This window comes from Gymnodraco acuticeps, unplaced genomic scaffold, assembly GCF_902827175.1.
Source record: "Gymnodraco acuticeps unplaced genomic scaffold, fGymAcu1.1, whole genome shotgun sequence".
Classification (NCBI taxonomy): domain Eukaryota; kingdom Metazoa; phylum Chordata; class Actinopteri; order Perciformes; family Bathydraconidae; genus Gymnodraco; species Gymnodraco acuticeps.
Window position 1 is genome coordinate 1,336,498 of NW_022990358.1, and position 22,058 is coordinate 1,358,555.

Below are 22,058 nucleotides of genomic sequence, written 5' to 3' on the forward strand. Positions count from 1 at the left end.
CATAACACCCCCTAAGCACCCCCAAGAAATGTATGTGGTTTTTTTATGTGTGAAATTCATAATTTGAAAAAGGATTGATTCGAAAATAATAGACTACAGTGCAAGTAGCCTACTTCTGGGTCTCAGTGTTTCATTCTAGCTCTGCTCTGTGTGTGTGTGGCACGAGCCATTTTGTGTGCGTGCGCGAGCGAGAGAGAGAGAGCGAGCGCGCACCGGTACCGGAGATTGTTGTGGTTAGCCTCTGGTGCTGGCTAAGCTAACGGATATAAGGAGCTTTTTCAACAACAAGGTGGAGGGAGAACTCTCTCCTGTCAGTGTTGCAGTACAAAATTCAACTGTAGCGCCAGGGACATTAATGGGAAACCCTAAATGTTTGAGCACCCTCTATGAAATGTCAAGCTACCCCACAGCACCCCCAAAAGAAAATATCTGGCGCCGCCACTGCATGTTGTGGATGCTCTCACTGCGTGTTGATGTACAGGTCATAGAGAAGTGTAGCTGGGCTGCAGGTATTTGTGAGCAATTACAGCACAGTGGGATCCTTTGTTGTCCCCCACCTGTTTCTGAGCCATTAGTTAAAGACTAGTCTGCAGCTGGGTTCGGCTGCTTATTAAGGCCGGTGGTCAACACTGGAATGAACAGCTGTTTGAACCCAGCTCAGATAGTAGCCTAATTATGACACACAGCTAAACCTAATGGTGTTTGAGTTCATTAATATGATAGGGTTTGATGTGAGGGCATGCAATTATTGAGATGTCATTTAAATAAATAGGACATATCCATTTCATTTTAGCAATGTATTTTCTTTGTTTACTGATGCTGTATGAGCTATCTGTCTGTGGTTATTCTGTGCCGTTGGAGTAGCCTACAGTGTTCTCTGTATGTAAATAACAGAAGTTAAGTAAAAGCTGACTTCTTTTACCAGTAGATACTACACAGCAGAGTATTTTCAGTCGTAACTTGAACAGGTGTGAGTCTCAAGGTGAATAAGGAATCCTTCTTTATTACGAGCTCTCTCCTCTGAAGCAGAAGTCTGCACGCCTCAGTAAAGCTGACAATTGTTCACCGCTGAGTTTATAAAACTTCGGAGCGGTGTTCTGGAGCGTGGTGAATCAGGGGAATTGTGGCAGCTGTCACGGTTGTCTCTTCAGGTACAGTCATGCTATCAGTAAATATTCTCGACTGTCTCTGGCAGGGAATTCCTGCTGGAATTAGTGTCATTTAAGACGCAATGATTTGGTTCTTTTTTAATAACCGCTGGTGCCAGTCACAGAAGAAGTGTGTGCTGGAGAATAATACCTGCAGGCAGCTCCACCACAGAATAAATGAAAGGGGAGCCTCATATTTACTGGACAGATATGGAGTATTTACCTACTGGTGACGGGATGATATTTTGAGATAAAAATGCTTTTTCAAAATCTTATCTTGTGAATGTTGCAGAATAGAAATTGCAACGCTAATATTTGTGCTTCACTGGAATGTGTCTTTACTTATATTCTCCCTTTTATGATGGTGGTTTTATCCTAGAGACTAATCATTGATTGGTTTCTATTTGTCTGAAGTCAGGAGACAATGCAGCAGGAGTTATCTGGGAATGCTGTGTGTTTGTGCTAAGGCTCAACATGTGTCTCCAAACAATTAGCTCTTATGCTGTGAAATAGTTTAATTGCATTTGGCCAAAAAAAACTCCCATAGAAAATAACTATCCATCAGTTCCTGGTGCAGTTTATAGCACCTATGTCATTCACAAACCGATGAATGGCAGCTGCTCATTTGAGTCAGTTTTTCCAATGAACTCATTTGTTTAATCAATTTAGCTCTAATTAAACAGTCAATTAAACTTCCTGGACATAAACACAAAGGGAGCCAGAGTTACATTGTTCCGACTTGTGTTATCTTTTGTAAAGTAGTAATCAGCAGTAAATCTAGATAAGGGTTGTTATTCATGTCATCTGTCTCAAACAGCCTGAAAATGGATGCCTATCTGCTGTTCCTGATACTTGTCTGTTTCATAGGAAGTATTAAGCAAACTTGCTAGAATAAGTATTATACTGATATTATAGATAGATAGATGGATAGATAGATAAGTACTTAATTGATCCCAATTTGGGAAATGTTTGCGTTGCAGCAGCATAAAAAACAAGGCAACGTACATAACAGAAATTAAGACACGAGAAATAAACAATCTAAAATATTTCTGAAGTAGAAATAAAATAGCATTAAAAAGTAAAAAAATATACATGTGGAAAATTACGTGGAAATACAAATTTCCAGTAACAAAATTATAATGCAGGATTAAGTTACTGGGCTACAGAGGTAGCAAACATTGTTCCTCAGTCATAAAGAGATCTCAGGAAACAGCGCTCTCATAGTGTTTAAAGGTTTCATCCAGGATGTTGTCCATATGCTGAGCAAGTTTGACATTGCTCCTGTCTTTATAAACAATGCAGCCAATTCAGCCACTGTGGAAGAAGGTTGAGCATCACCAGGAAATGGCAGTGGGAACAGGAGTGTGCTGTAATAGCCGTGGTATGCTGTATAATCCTGTTGCATGCTTGTTTAATAGCTTCACAACCGTTGTTTCCAAAAGGAAGTACTGTCCCGCCATGCAAGTAATGGAAACAGAAAGGGCTGATTGATTTTAAATGTGGACAAAAGTACTCTCAGGGGAACCAGGAAATCACAATTACTTTGCATCACAGTCAATGCAAATGTGACTGAGAAACTTTTGGGTGCCAAATTGGCAAGTGTGACAAATTGGCAAGTGTGACAAATTGGTGTCACTGTGGAATCCATCTGACAGATCCACTTCACTGGTCAATAAATTAACATCAAACGGTTGACTTTTTAACTAGTGACGCTAATAGAAAGCAGGGCAAGGCTTTTAACCATTTTCTTGTGATTCTAGCCCAAATTTTCTATTTACAGGATAGTGACAGTAGTTTTTCCTGCAAAAAAAAGCCTGCACCTGCCATTAAAGGGTAACCTAAGATGATGTCAGTTGTAGCTAAATAGACAAAGGTCTCCCTTAATTATATCGTTCCTCTTTGTCTCAAGGACACAATATGCCAGCCATGTGTCATTGTTATCATTTTCTCTTATTTAATTATTGCCGTTTAGCTACTAAAGTGTAAATATACTTTTGAAATGTTCATAATCCACCCATTTTTTAACACTACAATACAGCCATGAACATTAGCACATTTCTTCTGAACAAATTTAATTTACATTTTTATTTGTTACCTAGCAAAGGGTGATCATTTTGTTTATTCACAAGCTGCAACAGCCTCTAATGGCTATTCGGTAAACTGCAGTTTTTGGCACAGGTTACTGAAGAAGTTTACAATGACCAATGACCCATGTTAAAGTTATCAGTGCCCTACCTAATTATTTACTTTATTTATTTGTTTACTGAATAATTTTGCAATTATTTATGTGTGAGCGATGTATATTTTCAATAGGGACATGGGGGTTGGGGCTAACTTGGTTTCGAGTCCACCCTTAAAAAAGCTTTGCCCGCCCCTGCTGGTCACTGTTTTACAAACAGTGGACCCACGGACATCGATATTCTCTTCCTGTCTCCATCTCTGCATTTAAATCCATTATTTTACCAGCCAATGTGGCCACTTTGTTACTCGGAGTTCTCCTGGTTAATACTCTTTAACGTGAAGCTTGTTTGACGTATTTTGGAGCGACGGAGCTCTTCCACCGGCGGAACAACTCACATGTGCGCAGAGAGCTGCACATTCACCGTCTGAGCAGTGCATCGTTCCGCTTTGTTGACAAGTGGCTTCAGTGGAAGTCTGTTGCATGTCGCAGGTTGAGGAAGCTAAAGATGAAATAACATCGTGGATGTGAATTCTGCGCTTAAGAGGTGAGGAGAGCCTCTTTGTTTATGTTGAAGTGATGAATGGACGAACAGCAAAATAGCTCGAATACAAATGCTGCTTTGGCTTTGCGAGACTAGAGATTAGGGTTAGATTGACAAAGTTAATCAATCGTGTATCCGCCTGCTCCATGCGAGGTGTTAATAATGGCACTCAGGAGCTGGTAGCTACTGATCACTGGATCAGAGGGCACTATGCTAAAATTAAGACGAACGACTTGTTGCCTGGACACAGATCATAATACAGGTAAAAACCTCAAAATGTGTGTTTAGAGTTTGATTTTGCAAGCTTTAGTTAGGTAGCTCTACTGTTACTTCAGTCACAATATGGAGGGATTATGCATTTATTTTACTTACTGCAATGATATTTGGACACCATACAATCATCATTAATCTGCTTTTTACTATATTGTTTAAACTGTGACTTTTCAAACCTGATTCTAACAAGAACAGAACATTTCATAAATCGTTTGTTTAGCCTACTACCCAAAAATATATCCCAAATTTAAAATGTGATCATTTTGTGTGAATTAGTTAATAGTTGTAAAAGCGTAGACATGCATACCGCACATTTTACTTTACAGACACCATCAATTCTACTTTTACTGATTATTTTCATTACTGATCAATCTGCAGAAAATGTCACAGTTAATTGTATACAACTGTATTCAACAAATACTATCAATGCTTTTTACAATGCTATGCAATGGATACTAGCAGCAAATCCTTACATTTGAAACCTGGAACCAGAGAACATTTGTCATTTATGTTGATCAACTTATCAATAATTGACTACTCGTACATTGATTTATGTTGGCAGTCTGAAAATGCTGAGAATGAGCAATAACAGTAATGTTTCGGTAAAGTATTTCGATATTCAAGTACAATGGCTCTTCCTCTTGAACTGTTCTTAATTCTCACATTGGCTGTGTTTTATAAAGTGGGTAAAGATTGCAGAGAAGGAGAATGCCACACAGAGAAAACACTGGCATCTGCTGCCTGCTAATGAGATCTCACTAAGACTGACAGGGAGCATCTGTATCACTGTCAACGTTTGGCTCCAAATATAGCTCTCCGACTAATCCAGATCAAAATAAATTTGAGCCTATTTTTTTCGGTTCTTCGAAACTGGTTTACATATGGAACTGTTGTCAGAGTGAATTCCTTAAGCCCACACCTGCAAACGTGATTGTTCATTTATGAAAGTGAGTGACATTGATAATAATAACCTGATATTGGGATGGGGAATGAGAACTGCTTTTGGGGAAAGAATACATTGTTGAATCTATTAGAACATCTCTCATTCTGATGTTATGAACCTCACTATTAAAACTTGAACTAATGACTCGTTTGGTCCTTTTTGAAAAACAGTTTACATTTTTGCTTCATTTCAAGTCATTAGGACTCCTTATTGGTAATCTGTCATGTTATGTTTAGAGAGTCCATAAATATCTTTTATATGCAACGCTCAGGTCTCATCCTGGAATACAATCGATGGATCAGGATCCCTAGTGGTCAAAGTCATGCATAATTCAACTGTTGTGTGACACCCCATTTGTCTCTTAATAGCGCATCTCTTCCGAGAATAGAGCAGGTGCATCAGTGTGAAATGCCACGAGTCGTTTGTTTGCGTGTTTAATCTCAATAAAGATACGTTTGGCAGTACAAATGTTGTCTGTTGTCGTAGTAAATGGCTGCAGCCAGATTTGTCATGTGAAACAGGCCCAGACCCTCGACTTCAGCCTGTTGGTATCACATGACAGTAGAGTGCTCCTGGCTATTATCCACGAGTCGAATCAGGATAGCTGAGCCTGGCTCAAATGGAACATACACGTCTACCCAGGGATATAAACATTATTTTTGATTTATCGCTGCAGCACAGTGGAGAAGGAGTGTGTGTGTTTCCAGAATTGAGACACCTTATGACTGAATTATTGTATCATCCATGAACATTTGAAGTAAGTGATGTGTGGGTTACCAAGAGGTCATACAAGAGTCATCTTCCCTATATACATTTCTTGTCCTTTGGATGTTTTAGCTTCACTGTGCAGTGTGATGTATGTCCGAGTTTGACCCTGAAATGATTCCCCCCCCCCTGTATCTGCTGAAGGGGGAAAGCTTCTTCTTACATCTGAGTTTGATGATTTTGTGCCATCACATTTAGTGTTAGTGCGAGTATGCAACATGAAGTTTCCAACGCTGAGAACGGACTTCTCAGTGAAGATCTTGTGTATATTAGTTGACTGTGGCTACAATCTACGGGAGAATCTAATCGTCTATATTTCTGTGTTTTGTTTGAACAGGGGGAGACAGAGAGCGGATGACAGCCAACCATGAGACCTACCTTCTTATGGCCAGCACCCAGAATGACATGGAGGATTGGGTGAAGACGATCCGCAGGGTCATCTGGGCTCCTTTTGGCGGAGGTCAGTAAACAAACAACCACTGTTGTTATTAGCTGCATAACATCTTAATGTTAACAAGAAACAGTTTGGTCTTCTTTGAGATGACTTGCATAGTTTACAAAAGACAATCAAAGTGTTAACCGTCTGGTTGAATCCCACTGATTTAAAAAAACGTCCATTATATTGAAACATCCATTATCATTGAGAACTGAAAGAATGAGTTGCATTGTGCACAATGATAATAATGTTACTGTAGTTGGTGCATGGTAGAGTTGGGACTTACCAGTCATTTCCAGGTACAAGTCAATACCACATGTATTTTCACAACTGAAACTAGATGTGATTACACAATACAGGTTTAGCTGTTTTATAAAGATGACTTGAATCAGTTGACCACAATTTTACCAGTATTATATATCCTAACTTTTGAAGACTTTATCTCCAAATTTGACAACATGGCATGTTTACAAAGACTGGAGGTTGTAACATATGCTTCCTCCTTCCCTCCTCAGTGTTTCGTTCAGTGTCCTTCCACGTTTCTTACTATAACTACACTAGTTTAGTTTAAACAGCCCTTAACACACAGGCTTTTTCATGCACCTAATTAGCACTTCAATATGTTTTTCCGAACTGTTATCTCCCTGAATACTTCCACAAAGAACACTTATATAATGCAGCAAAAATGAACATAATCTCTTATTAGAACAAATGCATAAAGGCTTCAACCAATGACATTTTGCGGAATGGTTTTTGTTGAGCCTATATCTTAAATGAAAATATGAAAAATAAATATTTATGAGAATTATAATAAGACAATGACTTTAAAGAGGCAACTTGTCTTGTCTTTCGAAATAAAACCCTGAAACAGATAATATTTGCAGGCAAGTATTTTGCATTTTAAATGTGTTTATTCATCACGCACATACTTTGTAAAGGCTTTTAGTCCTAAGAAAATTTGCTGCGCTTGATTTGTGCTGCTTGAATCTCTTCTCACACGTTTGTGTCATCATCGTGCAAGTTTGTTTTTCTCTTCCTATCGCGCTTGTTCGTGCTAAATAACAATGGTTGTTAAAATCAATTACATGCATCAAATAAGCCAACAAACAATGGTGATGTAATAATCAAAAAGTGCACAGTAATTCAAAGCTGAAGTGCATGATGTTGTAATTGTTCTCATGAAGTTTTCCCTGGGATCAGTGTGATGATTACAGAGTGTCCTGCTGCGCCGCTACAGCTTGTTATTGACTTTGCTGGCAGACATTGGTCTACATTGTGTACGAGCGGGGCACAAGTGCAGCGTTTGAGACCGGACGGGCAGTTCAGGCCGCTCTCTGTGTCACAGTGAATGGACGAGCCTGAGCTGGCCCCTCTGTTTTCAGTGCAGGCAGTTTGATGTCTATTGCAGTTGACTGCTCTTCAAAAGGACGAGCCATTTGTCAAAGATGCCACAAGAAAGGTGGCGGAGCCGGCTTTCACACATATACACACACAGCTCACACACAAACGCACACATATTCCAGGCTTTTACATTTTGCAGAGACTCAGCTGAGCCCTGATTGGCTGTTATAGAGTGATTAAAACTTTTGATCAGAGTGACAGATAGAGAGGGAGACCGTGTTTGACCCACAGAGGAGCTCGGAGCTGTCATGTTGTGCCCAACACTTGCTATGATGTGGAATTAATTACTGGCCAGCAGTTTGACAAGAGACAGTTTGAAGTCCGATGATTGAGAAATGTGCAGCTGTGGTCTCTCCATCTGGATCTTTGGAGAATTTTTCCATGGTAATTACCAATTCTTCATATGTAAAGATTTAGCATTTTAATTTGAGCTGTTGTTGGATTCCTGCTATGTAGTCAATTCAAATGTTAAACTGTAAAAGTACAAATTGAATATTTCCACCCATGTAGTTTATACATTACATGGGAGGGTTTTCTAGACAGTTTCAGTTGTTGGTTTGGAGGACTAGTGGCTAAAGCAGACAACCACCTCCAAATATTACATTTCCTTTTCTTTGACATTTGAAGGCACTGTTTTCAACCTTACTTACAGTTAATACCACAGTTTAATGTGATGTGTGTCCGCCTTCTACTTGTGGGTTAGAGTTCTCATTTAGTGTATGACTTGCTCGATTTGGGGCCGTTTTGTTTCACTGTTTATATGTAACATTCAGAAAAGTCATCAAGGCGTTCAAATCAGGTTCATATCTCCTATTTGAGGAACATTTATCTACCACATCACAGAACAGGAATTAAGGACAAGGAAGAGAAGACGATAAGCACTGGAAAAGGAAAAATTGGACCGTGTTGGGTCTGGACCTCTTTCCCCTTCCTCGTGTGTGTGTGTGTGTGTGTGAAGATATGAGTGTGTGTGTGTGTGTGTTGCAGCTGGTGTAGCTGACAGAACCTGAGAGTGCTGAAGGAACCTGCTGAGTGTTAGCAGAGTAGAGGTGTTGCTCTTGTGTTAAGACTTTTTCTAGATGTGGTACGAGCCAGCAAACATAAACACATGCACACACTCTTCATAAGCTGGTCCACACACACAGCTACATGTGACCCAGGGAAAACATTCCTAGACTCATGACCAGAACGTCTGGTGGGATGAACTCTTTAACATCCTTTTTCTCATTTGTTCTCTGTTGTTCTTTTTATTACGTGAGGATATTCACTGTCCTTTACTCTGGTGGAGCTTGACTTATCCATCTTTCACTTTGATTCAGCTAATATTTGGAACACGGATACACAGCTTTCATTATATCTTGGGAATTTCTTGTGACTGTTTCGTTCATATTTGGGTTTTTGTGAGGATTGAAGTGGAAAGGTCCAAGACTTCTCTGTTGATTTCTGAGCTGCTTATTTTCAAATGAAAAATCATTTTAATCAACATTTTCTGAGACATGGATATGAAGACGGTTTGACTGACCTAGCAAACTGATGCAGCGCTTTTATTTCAGAACAGTTTTTTTTTTGCTTTATGTCAAAGCTGCAAAAACCGAGGCTGGTTTTTGTAAAATGCTAGACTGCAGACACTTTAAATTCTGCGCCTCGGGTGTGTTATCTTATCACAAATTTATTAATAGGCATTTCTTCCGGAAGCTAACAAGTTGTGTCCTTTTCAAGAGGGGTGAGTATGACAACATACCATAATATTGATAGTGGTAAAACAGCTTGCGTAAAATGTACGTTATGTACCAATACTCCTGTTCAAAACACTCATTTAAGATACAATTTCACCAACCAACACCAGTTGATTTAAAGCTTTGTGTTGCTATCTTAAGTGTCAATGCACAAGGGTTCTGTTAAGCTCTGTTTAATTTAGTTACTGTATACTACCTTGTTGTACAGCGTGTATGCATGAGTGTGAGTAGCCTCTGTCTGTCTCTGGAGACCGGAAAACTGTGCAGATCCAAATCTCTCAGGAAGGCTGCCTTAATCCCCTCTTGTGTTGCATCCACATGAGACTGTTGCAAATGGAAATCAGTCTCTTTTTACGCCGACTGCCTCAGACAAAAGGCGAGAGGTGCTCAGCAGGAAGTTAGAGATTTGATCATCAGACTAAGGCTTTGTGGGTGTACATATTTTTTGTTCGGACTGTCTAGCTGGCCTTATCTGACTTTTTCTTCAATTGATTTAACTGCTCTCTTTGATGTGCCTTAAGCTGCAGATGCTAGGCTAATGTTTTTTCTATGAAAAAGGTTACTTTCACTTCAAAAGAGAAAGTGAATTAGTGCAGGATATTAAACGGTATTAATATTTCAAAGGCTATACTATAATTCTAGTAATTTCAGAATCATACTCTGTAGCTGCTAAGAGACAGTTTCTGTCACAAATTGAAACAAATTGTAAGCATCTGTGATACAAGACAATATCATAAAACCCTGGAAACACTGGAGTTTGATATTTATATCGCTTTGAAATAAAAGCATGCTGATTATGTCCACACAAGCATCAAAGAACAATGACCCAATACTGATTTTGTGAAGCATTAATCAATCTCTTACAATCATTAAAACTTTGGTCTTGTGTTTCAGGGATTTTCGGTCAGAAGTTGGAGGAAACTGTGCGCTATGAGCGCCGGTTTGGGAACAAGCTGGCCCCTATGCTAGTGGAGCAGTGTGTGGATTTCATCCGGCAGTGGGGCTTGAGGGAGGAGGGCCTCTTCAGGCTGCCCGGACAGGCCAACCTGGTCAAAGAGCTGCAGGACGCCTTCGACTGTGGAGAAAAACCTTCTTTTGATTGGTGAGTGTACGGGCTGCTTGGATTTCCTCAGTGCATTTGAATGGGAAGCTGATATGTTCAGGTTCTGCACCTCTGGAAACACACAGGTGCGACTGTTAGCCTGAATTCCTTCAGACATTTTATGGAAACCAAAGGTGTTTTCAATACTGTTTTTCCATCAAAAAAATCTACAATTTTTAAGGGACGCCTTATAACACACAAAGATAATTGGGAAGATTCAGAAAATTACTCTAACCACCATTTTAAACAAGTTTCCTCACCTTCATCCTTTCTCAACAGGAGATAAGTAAAATATATTTTATGTAACTTACAACACATACATACAGAAAATACATATTTTAACAAATATTGGTCTATACTCACCCTTTTGAACACAGTACCTGCTGCGATATACTAGCAGATGCTGACACAATTTGATGAATTCTTATATTCCTCCATTTATTGTGTTTTTTCTCATCTCCAGTTCGCCTTTTTCGATGCTGAATTGTTAAACACAGCATTACAAGGCATTGTAAGTGTTTATATCACATATGTTTTTCAGTGCCGAAAACACGATGTAATTAATCAGGTTAACGGCTGATGCTTTTCACTCAGTTGCATTACACTGATGCTATGCTGTTAGCTGACAAACACCTGAAACAGAGCCAGTCTCTAATGTTATCAGTTTCACCTGTGCTTCCCCTGCCATGACAAGAAAAAGGTTAGGATTTATTTTTACAAGGAGGTAGATATTTTCTCAGTAAATGCTAAACAATCATTTTGATTAAATTCAGTTAGTCTGCAGTCAAATCTTGAATATATATTTTATTTTAAGTCTACAGGTGCATAAGCAATAAGAACCAACATTGAGCAAATGGAGGCACTGAATACATTGTACAACTAAAGACCCTTTGTCCACCCCCACAAGGGTTTTCACTTGATTAGACCTCTCCTCCAGGCTGTGTGGGTGCTTGATTGACACCTCTCTCGCCCTCTTTGTTTTGCCCTGTCACACCAGCATTTCAAACGGATGAATTCAATTAAGTCTTCACAAAATAAGCAGAGCTAGAAACTTAATGACATAGGGAATACTCTGATCCATGCATGCAGCAGTAGGTGATTTAGAAAATATGTTTCAGGTTTGTATAGCTTTGTCGTTCAAAATATATTTGCCAATAAGGGAAACTGTTTGTGTATTTGACATATGACAAATATGTATTGTGAAGTACTTTGACAGAGGGGAGTTAAATATAAGTGGGTGATAACACATAGCAAAGGATGCAGTTAGCAATAGCTTAGTCCTCAAAGGTAAATGCTGTCAAGATAGGTTGGGATATTAAAAAATGTTTCACTCTCATCCACTGGTTGCTTAAATTCCCCTGAAATAAATAAATGTGGTTAAATACTAGTCCTTCCCATAGTTTTAAATGATGGTATGACCAGATGTTAAGGGTCAATTTACACAGTTATTATTATTGAAGTGAATTAACATTTGAATTATGCGGTCACATTTTAAAATGAATTGAGATTAGTCAAGATGTTAAGGGCGATCATTTAAATTGTGAACTCAATTTTCTAAATAACGTATACAGACCCTCCACAATGTGCCTTCATACTATGCGTTGTGTTGCTGTCCTGCGAGACAGAGCTGTTTTTTAAAGTGACAACCTTCATCCATAACTCAGGATGACAGAGAATTGCTCTGCTCCTCTTCCTCTTTCACTCCCACCATCTATTCTACCAACCATAAATAAAATCTGGATAGGAGTGACATGAACCCAGGCCTACATACATCAATATCTGAGCATTTCCTAGAAACACAGGCCACAAAATCACCATCATGTCAGCTGCACCATGACACATCTCCGCCTCCTACATCTTTAACACAAATCATGTCGTGCAGGGGCAACACCTCCGCCCTCCTCCGTCCCCACACACGTCTGATTTTAGTTTTCTTAACCGTCCCTCACCTTGTGATTCCCTCGTTAGCTCTGATACCCTCCTGCTTACCTCCGAAATCCTCTTGCATTCTGGCAGATCTTTTAGTTCTCTGTGTTGCCTACGTTGTTACCGGTCTGTCTTTCTGTTGCTTATGTTCTGGTTTCTTTCCTGTATTTGCCTGATTCTCGTACAACAACAATCTTTAGTGAGGCTTAAATAACCACAGATATTTGTGGCATTTCGATCAAGCATTAAAGCAAGAGTTTAATTGATACACCCAGATAATCTTTTATGGCAGAGAGATAAATATGAAATTTGTACACTTCGTCTTAAACTCTTAAAATATTCACCAATTTGAACACTTATAAATAGACCCCATTGTTCTGAATTATTATGAATAAATCGGTATATATGGTTTTATACATATTTTACATAAGATTTCTTGTATCTCCACATTGACTTTTGTTGTATAATGTAGTATAATGCACAATTTCCTCAATTCAACGTTTGCTGCAATTCCCCCGAAGTTAATTAATTTTGTCACATACTAGTAGAGTTGGGAACCGAAACTCGGTTCCAGATGAGAACCGATAAGAAAATGCCGTGTACCGGGTACCCATACAAAATACACAATTTCGGTTCTGCTTAACTGTTCCTAAACGCTGTAGACCCTGTATTCCACCGGGTCCGTCTGCGCCGCGGCGCCCCGTTGGAATACAGGGTAAGGGCGGACTGGCCATCTGTGTGTTCTGGAGAATCACAGAACGGCCGGTCGTCAGCGGGCCGTTGACGGCCGGCTCGGTACGCTGACGGCTGGCACCGCCCTTAATTTTTTTTTAAACTGCATCATGTAAGTTGCGGCGACAGGCGACCGAGGTCCACAGTTGCCCCGCAGCGAGGCTCCCTCCGCCCTCCCGTAGACAGTTCACAAGCTCAGTCACTTCATAACACCAAAGATGGTTCGCGGTAAACGCTCTAAAGTGAGGCTCCACTACACTAAAAAAGAAAAAGACAAGGCACAGTGTAATGCCTGTTAATAGCTTGCCACAGGCATAGCTCAGTTAAAATAAAGCACAGCATGTATTTTTTTAATTTGTAAAAATGTCAGTTAAAGCTTAAAATAATAAAGATATTTTTGTTATCTAAACGTTTGACCTCTTTCTTTTACAATTTTGGAATCAAATCAAATCGATAAGAACCGGAATCGATAAGCAGAACCGGAATCGGAATCGATACATTTCAAACGATACCCATCCCTAAAGTGCTTACCACAGTTGTAATGTCTCTATAATTATATATACTGTATTTCTATTCTTAAATGGGTGTACAGTAACTGTAATGTAATGCCATTTTTTCCCCGGGGATCAATTAAGAATCCCTGATTCTGAAACACAACACTACAGACAGCTGTCTTTAAGATTTCCCAGCAGTCCTCTTGCAGCAGGAGTATTCATGAGGATTTCTGTTTGCCTCCATGCCATGTACCAATAATAATTTCTCTATTTCTGTCTGTGATGTTCCTGTGCAGTAACACGGATGTGCACACAGTGGCCTCTCTCCTGAAGCTGTACCTCAGAGAGCTGCCGGAGCCCGTCGTCCCCTTCAACAAGTTTGACGATTTCCTGGCCTCCGCAAAGCTCCTCAGCAAAGATGATGAAATGGTAAGAAATTGAGCTTGATTGGTTTCTTCCTACCTGTACCTTGCTTATACTACATATCCACAGAAGTGAGCACTGAAAAACTCTCACATAAATCATCCGAAGTGCTGCGCTGTGGGATTAAAGCTGGTCTCTAAATAGGATTTCTCTCACACTTTAAAGATAATGCTTCACAGCAGGGGGCGAGTCTTTGGCTTCCTCACAGTCTCTTAATCCTCCTCCTCCTCTCATTTACACTAGAGCCCAAGTTTGTGCATTTGTGTGCATGTGCTTGGATCTTGTATTTAAGTGTTACCACCTCAAGCATAGATTAGTGCTGCCATGCCTGTGAAACTTCCAAGGACTTTGAACTAAAAAAGGAACAGTGAGGAGAATTCACAATAAAAGAAAAGGTTACCAGTTTGTCATTGGATTGCAGCAGGTTTTGGTTGTTTGTAATCCTGTGAGATCATTTCAGATTAGAACATTTACAAATCAGAATTGTGTTTGATGATTGTCTTATTTGAAAACATTTCTGCATTTTGAAAATCAAAAAACAACCACACATGGGTTAGCATAGTAGTTTAAAAGCTCTCATAAAGAGGAACAATATTAACTCTGATTATAAAATAAAACATACCTTTGTAAGCATTCCCCAGAAGGTGATAGGAATAATTTCATACTAATTGTTTTTATATTACTAATAATGGATTTTAGTACCATTTGTTTTGTTCTCAAAAATCAAAGCATTGCTTTAATCAAAATTAATCGCTGAGAGAAACGTTGGTCCTCTAAGCATTTTCATTTTAAATATCGTAGAATATATTTTAATTATTTTTCACTGATTTGTTGTGTTGTCTGTTGGTGTGATTAAAAAGTAATTGCATCATCTGCAGGGTATGAAGGAGTTGAGAAAGCTTGTGGAAGATCTACCTCGGGTAAACTACAACCTTCTGAAGTACATCTGCAGGTAATAATTGGTTTTTAAATTATATTTAAGTAAAATCATGATAAATATTCAACAGGGAAATGTTTATTCAAATATGTTGTTTTGCCAGATTTCTAGATGAAGTCCAGTCGTATTCAGGGGTGAATAAAATGAGCGTCCAAAACTTGGCCACAGTCTTCGGGCCAAATATCTTGAGGCCGAAGGTCGAGGATCCAGTCGCTATTATGGAAGGTCAGTATTATGGCTCGTCATGTGTGTGTGTGTCTTGCATGCTGACATTATTTTAACGTTAAGAGTAATTATATGCACATTTCAAAAGGAAAGAGACTGATTTCAGGTCTCATCTTTTCAGGTACTGTTCTGGTCCAGCAGCTCATGGCCGTTCTGATTGGCCGCCAAGACGTGCTGTTCCCCCTGGAAGAGGACAGCCCCACGGCCCTCGAGCTTGCCAACAACAACAATATCGAGCTGCCACGTGGACAAGCCACCACAACTACCTCCGCCATCACTACGGTGACCCAGAACACCGAGAACAACAACACACAGGTGGTGCGGCAGTGTGTTTGGGAAGCACCCGAATCTCCGTCACACCGCCAGCACGTGGACAACAATGTCTCCCCGCGATCGGCCAGCCCTCGTAACGGTGTCATCGGACGCTTTGACATCACCCGCAGTCCACCAATGACTGTTAAAAAGAACCCAGCTTTCAGTAAGGGCAGCGGGATCGTAACAAACGGCTCCTTCAGCTCCTCGCCCTCTTCAGACCCCAGTCAGGAGAAGAGCCAGACTCTAACAGGAGGCGGGAGTTTACCGGTGCGCCGCAGTGGGACGCTCAAAGGCTCCGGCACCAAAATGGGCACCAGTGGCGTGACGAGTGGTGGCAGCGCCGGAGGGAACGGAACTGGAGTTGTGCGTATGGGCCTATCCGGCACTGATGTGGGTCTGAACGGCCGCAACGGTCTGTGGGTACCAAATGGCTGCGTCACGTTACGAGACAACAACAAAACCCGAGACAGCACCCAAGTGGATCAAACATCCAATCAGAACCGCCTGTCCACGTACGACAACGTCCAGTTAAACCACCACAACCTGCAGCAGCAGAACCACATCGCCAACACGTGTCTGAACAGCAGCTGCGAGGACAAGCAGAGCGTGGACAGCGCCACTTGGTCCACCTCCTCCTGTGAGATCTCCCTGCCGGACAACTCCACCTCCTGCCGCTCCTCCACCACCACCTGCCCCGAGCAGGACTTCTACGGAGGTCACTACGAGGACATCGATGGAGCGGTGCGAGACACTGAGCCCAAGTCTGGTGGAGGAGGGGAGGGGGAGGTCAGGAACATCAACAGAGAGGGCAGTGGAGAAGGAGCGGGGGGGAGCAGTCGGGGCACCAGCAGCAGTGATAACAGTGAAGGATACACTGTGGGGAATGGAGCTGGGAGCCACAGTGCTCTGCACAGCCTAGTGGCCAGTCTCAAACAGGAGATGAACAAGCAGAAAACCGAGTACGAAGCCAGGATAAAAAGGTAATGACATTTAGTTTTGTTTGCTTATTTAGTGAAAATTCATGAGAACGGTATTCATCGTCTAAGACAGGGGTGCCCAACCAGTCGATCGCGATCGACCGGTCGATCGCGGGGAGATTCCCAGTCGATCGCGAGATCTGTCTAAAAATAGAACAACAATATTCTGTTTTATCGTTAATGTCCTATAACATAATCTTCCCGTGCCAGAATAATGCACTTGAACGCATCAAAGCTTTGTGATTGGCCGGCTAGACCCCATGTGTCGGGGCGTGGCTGGTCGGCAGTGGGCAGTGCACTATTTCGCTGACGTTGTCCAACGTGTCCGTGTCAACAGGAGTGACAGTCCGCACACACACAGGGCCGCAATTATGGCAGAAGCAAAAAAGCCCAAAATATATAATTTTCACTCCGAGTGGGAGGATGATTATTTGTGTATCTATTCCAATTCAAAGTCCATCTGTCTCATCTGCAATGCGAGCGTGGCTTTATCGAAGAAGGGTAATTTTCTAATTTAGGAGCGGCATTTCAAAACAGTGCACAAACGCTACGAGACGGAATTCCCTCCTAATTCTGCCCTACGCTCCAAAAGGGGAGGGGCCTGAAAGGACAGCTAAATGCACAGCAGTCCATTTTCACCAGGCCCAACAACAAGAGCAAGGCTGCTACCAGAGCATCTTATCGTGTCAGTCACGTTCTTGAGAAACACATGAAGTCTTTCAAAGACGGCGAAGTTGTGAAAGAAGCATTCCTGGAGGCTGCCGACGCGCTTTTGGGGGACAGTAAAAATAACAGTAGCATTTCAACAGGTTTTTTGATATAATAAAACTCAAGTTAGATACCGTTATTAATCAGCTGTAAGTTTTAGTTTGTTTGAACTTATTCATTATAATTATTGTACAAAATGGTATAAGAATGCAAACTTAAATTGATTATAGTCTATTATCAATTCAGGTTAAGAAACTAGTGTTGCTGGCATCCTATTTTAAAGGCATTTATTTTTATAATCTACTAAAATGCAACAAAAAAAGGGTTTGATTCTATAAATGTTGTCTTTTTTATTGCACTTTGGCAGCAGATTCCTGTGTAGCTTCAGATCTGAGTTATTAATAAGCCTAATTTATACTTTTGTAGCAACACTATTTTTATATAATGGCAAAGAAAGGGTTCATCGTCTTTTCTTCCTGTGTCATATGTGGCAGCACTGTTCAATGTTTCTTGAAAACATTACCCACTGTAGTGTGACGTGTGAATAAACTCCAACTCTGTATCAACAACACTGTTGTGTAGCTTCAGTTAAATACTTGTATGTGTGTAGATTAGAAAGAGGTAAGATAAAGGATCTGCAGTATTTTATGAAGTATTAATCGTACAAAGTTCAGTTTTATACAAGTAGAAGTGTGTATTTACCTGGTAGTAGGCTGTCAGTAACTACGCCTCTCTATTTGGACTGGTAGATCTCGGCAGACTGGCAACTTTAAAAGTAGCTCTCGGTTAAAAAAAGGTTGGGCACCCCTGGTCTAAGAAGTGTGTTTTCACAAAAACTATAAATAATGACCAGATGTAGAAATCTTAAGTACAAGGGATGACACTTTTTCCTCTAAAATCTACAAAGTTTGAGATATTTTTAAGTTTTAAATGGAATGCAACAAATAATGAGTAGACAGTACAATATAGAGGAATGTGCACGAAAGATATACAAAACCACAATTGAACATTTGCTAAAATATTGCTGAATACAATTTAAACAAGACTGTATGGTGTGATGACCTTAAACAAAACATCATGTAGGAAGTATTGGTACAAAAGATATTCCATTAACCTCCTCAACAATTCCACCGCAATTCATTTAGCATATTGAAAATGCAAATAAAGTGTTTATTTAGTTGTTCTTGATTTTCTATAGCCAGTTTAGTAAATGCTGACACTTCTTCCAACGCTTTGTTGCAGCTTGGAGCAGCGTAACGTGGAGCTGGAGACGGAGATGGTGAGCCTCCACGAGGAGCTGGACCAGGAGAGGAAGAAGTACACCATGGCAGAGATCAAGCTGCGCAACGCGGAGCGCGCCAAGGACGACGCTGAGCGGAGGAATACGATGCTGCAGAAAGAGATGGAGCAGTTTTTCTCCACGTTCAGCGACCTCACTGCGACTGGAAACCCCCCAGCAGCCGACCCCCGCCGACCAGATCGTAACAACCCCATCTGGATACAGTGAAGGGAGGCTTATGATGTGATGTGAACAATATGAGTGCTCCAAACAGGATTTGGCTGCTGGTTGTTAAGGGAAAGTTACAATGCAAAGGTTAATGGCATGTTAATTTAAGAAATAAGAGGTGTATGGCTAATGAGAGCCACCTGTATAAAGATAGACATCACCTGGAGTGATGCCAGACTGACAATATGTGTAAATACAGTGTTATTTAAACAGCTCCCAGACACTCATCTGACTGAAGAGGATTGAAGGCACACCATAGTCCATGATGATGCGTCAAAAAGGTTGCGTTTAGCCGACAAACATAAAAACCTTGGACCTGTAAACACAAAAAAGACCATGCATATATTTAATTATCTTTTAAAAAAATCTAACCAAAAACATCTTGTTGTTCCGTGTAATTCTGTATCTGCTCATGTACATAGAGGGAAACGATGCAGAAAAGTGTCATGTATGTAAAAATAAATGAAAAAGTAATATTTCAATGTTTATCTGATATTTACGCAAAGTTATCAATGTGTGATATTTTATATTACGTTTTCTCCTTGCACTTACATGTTTGTTTAGTCTCAGCAAGGTGGTACTGAATGTTCTGTCGGTCAATGTGTGTACCAATTACATTTGGACAATATACTGTATAATATGTGCTTCTGTGCTTCTGTGCTGTTTATTTACCCCATGACCAAAAAAAAGAGCCTGTTCTGTAAATATTTTATTGATAATCATAGACACTACTTGTTAGTCTGCACTGTGCGTCAACACACATTCACATGTATATGCCACCTATTGAGTTGATACTGATTGAGGAATGTTTTGTAGCTTGTAAAGATACATTTTAAGACTGTACGATGGGTCATTGGCTAAAATCCCAGATTCAAACAAAAAAATATCAGTTGTCAAATCTGAATTTCAGTGGAAAAATTCTCTCTGAATACGCTTATAAACAGTTTCTGAGCATACTAGATGCCAGTTATAAAAATATCTTCCTGTACTTTCCATTTTCCAGTTTCAACACCTAAAAACAGGTTTTTCCCTAAACTAGCACAGAATAACAAGCTGCAGAGTCCCGATACAGAGTTGTGTATTTTGTTTATAACTGTGAAAAAATTGAACTACAGCATCAAGTCTTCTACATGGAGACATGAACAACCTGGTGGCTAGTTTCATTAGCAAGTGGTGTGTGCATGATGGTGCATGAGTCCATGCAGGCTGGTGTACAATATGTGAATGTCTGTAAAGTTACTGCATATCGATGAAGTCTTTATGAGTGTATTTATGTAGCTTTAAGCCAAATGTATACACATGATGTGGATTTGCTGATGGGTACAAAACATCTTGAGCTGGACTTCTGAACAGAAGCTGCTGCTGGCTGCTCTTCCTCTGAAGACCAGGTCTTCTGCTGCTGGTCCACGCAGGACATCTGGAATGTGCACATGGAGGGGAAAAAGTGCCTGAACAACTGAAGGAGGAGGGGGAGAGGAGGCGAGGAGGCTGTGCTCCTCATTTTGCACCCTCCACCGGGAAGTAAAGGGCTTAAGCCGAGCTGACTGGCACCTCGTTCTGTGACTCCACACAAAGAGCACATTATGGACGCAGGGCGGGGGGGAGCAGGAGTGGGGCAGTGGAATATTTTCATGACATGATACTTGATACACAAAATAAAAAAATACTTAATATGAATAAAAGTGCATTTTCATTTGATTCCTCTTGTTTTTGTCTCAAGGTCTTTCAAAAGGTGTGAGAAGATACAGCATTTGGTTAGTCTCGCATGTAACGTGAGGGGACATTAATAGAATAGAATCGGAGGGATGAAACCCTCTTTTAATGGTCACACATGCAGAGCACACTACACAGTGAAATGTGGCCTCTGCATTTAACCCATCCTAGCACCAGGAGTCTAGTACTAGGAGCAGTGGGCAGCTATTGTACAGCGCCCAGGGAGCAATGGGAGTGGGGGGGAAAGGGGTTGTCTGGTGCCTTGCTCAAGGGCACCATGCGGCAGGGCCCAAGAGGTGAACTGGGACCTCTCCAAGTAGAAGTCCACGCTCCTTATTTAGGTCTGTTCGGGGACTTGACCCGGCGACCCTATGGCTCACAGTCCAAGCCCCTACTGACTGAGCCACTGCATTAGGCCTGGCACCGATGACTATTTTCCATCAGATCAATTATTTTATATACAAATGATAACATTATTAAAAAAAAATAGCTGATTAAACCAGCAGTTGTGGATAAATGTTCAAGTAGATGTAGATAAGTACATAAGTAATGTATTTCATGTCATTTAGTTTTTTGATAAAACAGTTGGGCAAAGACATTGTTTGAAACATCAAATATAATAATGTGGTTATGGACATGACTCATGACTGACGTCCCAACCTCTTTGAAGTCCCTCGCCACAACAACACCAGCCCCGTTTCCTCTCCTACAGAAAGACTAAATGTGAGTTGCCCCTTGTAGGACACCAGAAAAGGGTAGGCGAAAGTTTAAGGGAGGAAAGGGGACCCACAACATTCAGAAAAAGCCAGATGTTTGCGTCCCGTACTAACATGTGGAGACATGCGCTTGCCGTGGGTATGCATTAATGAAGGTAGAGATCTGGGAGGGCTGATAGGCAGAGGGGATGTTGTGTGATAGGTCGTGGCACATACACACACACTCACCCGGTCACATGTGCTAGCAATAAGTTAGCCTTGTTGTCACTCTGGTCAGACAAACAGATGGTACTGGACTGAGGCTGCTGAGACACAAATATTTCCAATTTCAGCACTAAGAAGACGAGAAAAAATGAGTTCATCAAGATGTTCCTGCTAATAATTCAGAAACAAAGCACTTTTCTTTTTATACTGCTGTAAAACTAACAAATATTAAACTTAGGACATTGCTATATGCTTTAAAGAGTAATAAAGGCTGTTATCATACATTTCTATTACGATGTATTTTACAACACTTTGAAAACACACAGTTGAGTGTTGTACTTTGAACGAAGGGATTACATTAACAATCTCCTTGAACTCTGTAGATTAGAGTTTTAGAATAATTTATGGTATTGTTTAATGAATAAAATGTCTTATTCAAGGGGCGAAATTATAATAACATGAAATAAAAGCAAATGTTGGCAATACAAATGTTGTACGATAAAGTAGCCTATCACTATCACGGTCCTTTAATAAGTTTACTTATTTCTATTACAGTTATTGAGCAACTCAAACAACTGTATATTACATATACCGGCTGTTTTAGTAGATTCTCTGATTTGTAAATTATATACAGTAATGTAGTTACTAGGTAAA

The 22,058-nt window shown here is 40.5% G+C and overlaps 1 protein-coding gene across 5 annotated transcripts in view; it reads left to right on the top strand.

The window, feature by feature from the left end:
- arhgap24 (Rho GTPase activating protein 24) overlaps positions 1 to 19,250 on the top strand; it is a 72,065-nt gene extending 52,815 nt beyond the window's left edge. For 3 of the 5 annotated variants that reach the window (XM_034224148.1, XM_034224151.1, XM_034224149.1), the window contains 7 exons: positions 6,190 to 6,312; positions 10,320 to 10,527; positions 13,976 to 14,108; positions 14,981 to 15,054; positions 15,143 to 15,264; positions 15,386 to 16,559; positions 18,507 to 19,250. In XM_034224148.1, coding sequence (XP_034080039.1) covers positions 6,190 to 6,312; positions 10,320 to 10,527; positions 13,976 to 14,108; positions 14,981 to 15,054; positions 15,143 to 15,264; positions 15,386 to 16,559; positions 18,507 to 18,771 — 2,099 coding nt within the window. In that variant the 3' untranslated portion in view covers positions 18,772 to 19,250. Of the gene's footprint in view, positions 1 to 3,547; positions 4,134 to 6,189; positions 6,313 to 10,319; positions 10,528 to 13,975; positions 14,109 to 14,980; positions 15,055 to 15,142; positions 15,265 to 15,385; positions 16,560 to 18,506 lie in introns of those variants that run through there. The other 2 variants (XM_034224150.1, XM_034224152.1) reach the window with 2 other exon arrangements.
- Positions 19,251 to 22,058: the final 2,808 nt, after the last annotated feature.